The following is a 3,239-nucleotide window of genomic DNA, read 5'->3' as shown; positions in this document are numbered from 1 at the left end:
AAAAAACTTCTAAATTTAAATTTATGATGATAATTAACGAGGCACAATTACATGAAACAAGTGACGTCCAAATTATCTGGGAATTGAAACTTCATCATGCTGCTAATACTATAACCTTCCCTTTCATCTTCACCTATTGTACTTGTGCTGTTAATATTTCTTGGACTCGAGACCGGTGTTGATAAATTCGTCAGGCTGATCATGTTGTTGCTGTTATTAGACAGGAAATTCAAGTTTTCTGATTTTAAATGATCGACGTTGAACGATTGATCGGACCCGTAATAGTCGTAGTTTTGCAAGTCCACATAGTTGTTGTTGGCCGTTTCATTGCATTGCCAATCTTGTAGTTGGCTACTGAACTGAGGATCCGTAAGTTGCGCATCATTAGAAAACGGAACACAATTTTGAAAATTTTGGACTTCGGCTGGTTGCGTCAATGGTGGCATAAATATTTGATCATTCGTGACATGGTTGTGAGTAGAATTAAGGTTTCTTTCTAGAAGATTTTGTAGAAGAAAGTTTTGATTTTCGCGGTGATGGGACGAAGAGAAAAGAGAGGTGGCTAGCCTTAGAAGCTCAGGGTTCACTAGGCTTTGGACATCCAACAACCTTGAAATGTTGAGTTGAGGTGAATTGTAAAGAGACGGGGTTAACATAGAGGAAAGATCAAGAAGATCGAGGCGAGGATTGTGAGTGACCGGATCAATTCCCATTCGTAGAAGCCTTTTTCGAATGTGTGTGTTCCAGTAGTTCTTGATTTCGTTGTCAGTTCTTCCTGGCAAGCGAGCTGCAATAGTTGACCACCTAGGTAACAAAAAAAGGCTCAGTTAGAACGCGACTTTATTAATTCATTTTGAAACAATTAGAGATAGTAAAAAAAAAAGATTTAAGAGTTTACTTGTTTCCCAGAACACTGTGTAGCTGAATTATGGCTTCTTCTTCTTCTAACGAGAAACGACCCCTTTTAATATCAGGCCTCAGATAGTTGGTCCAACGAAGCCGACAGCTCTTGCCGCACCTTTCGAGCCCTACACATATACGATGATCTTAAAATTAACAATTGTTCTGTACAAGTACACAGAGACGGAGTTACGGATTTAGCCTAACGGGCCAAAAATGATTAAATTGACAACCAATTTTATTGTCGTAAGTTGGAGATATATGCATAATATATGAAGGTCAGTGGAACAAGTACTCCGACTGTCTCATGCTACCTCCGTCCCTTCTAGTGCATGTAACAATAATCATTAAAATGTTAAAAAAATTGGACGTACCAGCATTCTTTGGAAGTGTTCTCCAGTTGCCATAGCCATTCTTGTTAATGTAATCAACCAGTTTCTGATCTTCTTCAGTCGTCCACGGCCCTTTTTTCAGTCCATTTTTATCACAACAAGGTGATCTTCCCATGGCTTACAAAGTTATATTCACGAGAGACAAGAGAGGAGATTGAGAAGATGTAGGTCCGTATACAAAGCCAGTACTTTGTGCATCTCGTAAATGTACATTTATATATAGAGATGGCCGAGGCCTAATGGCAAGAGACAAGGAGAAAACAAAGAGAAAGTCAAACCGATTTGGTACCGTCCTTTGTTTAATCAGTGTCACTGTGGCTACGTGTCCCTTATCTACGTATCTCGAAAACAGATGATTATAGCGACGAAAGTGTAATTCGTGATTTATTTATTTTTTTACGATTATTGAGAATACAAGTAGAATAGTAACATGGGTTTAGTTCGTAAATCGTAATGTCAGCCGCATAAAGAGCATATGAACGCAGCAGAGAAAGAGGGATGGGTGAACGAGATTTTCTGTGAATTTGGATAGCGTTTCGCTTTTCGTGTCTTCTCCAAGCTTCCTGGATATGTATTAGCTGTCAGTATTTTATATGAGCCACGTGTATCCTCTGCCCAATGCTTCATGCTTCCGTATAATTACCTATTTACCTCGTTTAGTTTATTATAATCAGAATAGCAATATAATTTAAAATCAATACTTATAACTTATAATAATTATTAATATGATCATCGTATAGTTTAAATTGTCTTTTATATAATAATTATTATATATGACTCATAATTTACAAATTATTCAATGATAGAAAAAAAGTTCACAGATTATTCATTCGAATGAAATTAATTTTTATAAGAAAATGCAAAATATTAAATAAATTATTCAAAATGATATTTTCACACCTAAAATCGATTTCTAATTTATTTTTAACTGTAAATCAACTTTTGATTTATATAAACTCATAAACTTATAAACCTGCATTTTATTTTCTTTTGTTAAACCAGTGTCGGGCCACTTGTGCACGCCTAAACTAATTCGTTAGACTACTAGCACACTCTTACCCCAGCGGCCAGCATGGTAGCCCACTTACTTCCGGATAGTCCAGAACTCATGACTTCAAGGGAGAAAGTTTTAAGCGTCACTGTCCAACCGTCCGGGACACCGGTTATAAACTGGTAACTTCCACGAAAGGCCAAACAGGCTCTTAATCACGCACTGCTACTTCTAAGTTTTAAGCCGACTGGAGACATTCTATCGATCTGGCTGGCTTAGAACACAAATACTACTATTTGTGCATGAGTAGGATGTAGGAATGTCATGATCTAAATTTGCTGGCTTAGAAATTGAAATGTTGCTGACGTGGTTCCTTAATTATTCTCGTAAAGTTGAACCTAAATGCGATGATTTACATGGTCGATCAAGAGCGATGGGGAGTTAATTCAAAGGGCAGCAATAATAGAGTTGGGTGTTGCCGTAACATATAAGAGCATTTATTGTATTTATGGCTTGTCAAAGTCTCCACTCTTCTTCCTTATCTCATGCATACTCTTATCTCAAAACGTGATTCCTCGCAGTTCTTTTGCTGTTATTCGGCAAAAGGGTCCTTATCAGACTTTGTGTATAATCTCGTTCGTATTCATGAGTTTCATTTTCTTAAGACAAAAGTTCTATTCTCGGAACATGAATTGCTAAGTACGACATGCAAATCATGTAGGCGTACATATATTTGAACACTGATTTGTTCTGAAGCGAAGTTAACAAATTCAAACATATTGACTTCGGACAGTAGCTCATCAATGATTTGAAACGGACCGAACTAGTGTTGCTTGATACTTCGCCGACCTGACTCAACATCATGGCATACAGTATAGTAGTTACTCTTGTACGCCGGATTTCGGGTTTAGATCGTGGGTAAGAATGAAAATTAAGAATAAAAATAAGAAATATGA

General features: G+C 37.1%; 1 protein-coding gene across 1 annotated transcript; it reads right to left on the bottom strand.

Annotated features, from left to right (window-relative positions):
- LOC108195651 (transcription factor MYB41) lies at positions 1 to 1,497 on the bottom strand. The gene is made up of 3 exons (XM_017362635.2): positions 1,275 to 1,497; positions 899 to 1,028; positions 1 to 804 (listed from the first exon to the last, which is right to left on the bottom strand). The coding sequence occupies exons 1-3, from the start codon at positions 1,405 to 1,407 to the stop codon at positions 48 to 50; spliced, it is 1,020 nt and encodes a 339-aa protein (XP_017218124.1). The 5' UTR covers positions 1,408 to 1,497; the 3' UTR covers positions 1 to 47.
- Positions 1,498 to 3,239: the final 1,742 nt, after the last annotated feature.

This window comes from Daucus carota, chromosome 1 (assembly GCF_001625215.2).
Source record: "Daucus carota subsp. sativus chromosome 1, DH1 v3.0, whole genome shotgun sequence".
NCBI lineage: Eukaryota > Viridiplantae > Streptophyta > Magnoliopsida > Apiales > Apiaceae > Daucus > Daucus carota.
Note: the sequence above shows the minus strand (reverse complement) of the source record. Positions and strands in the feature narration are given on the sequence as shown.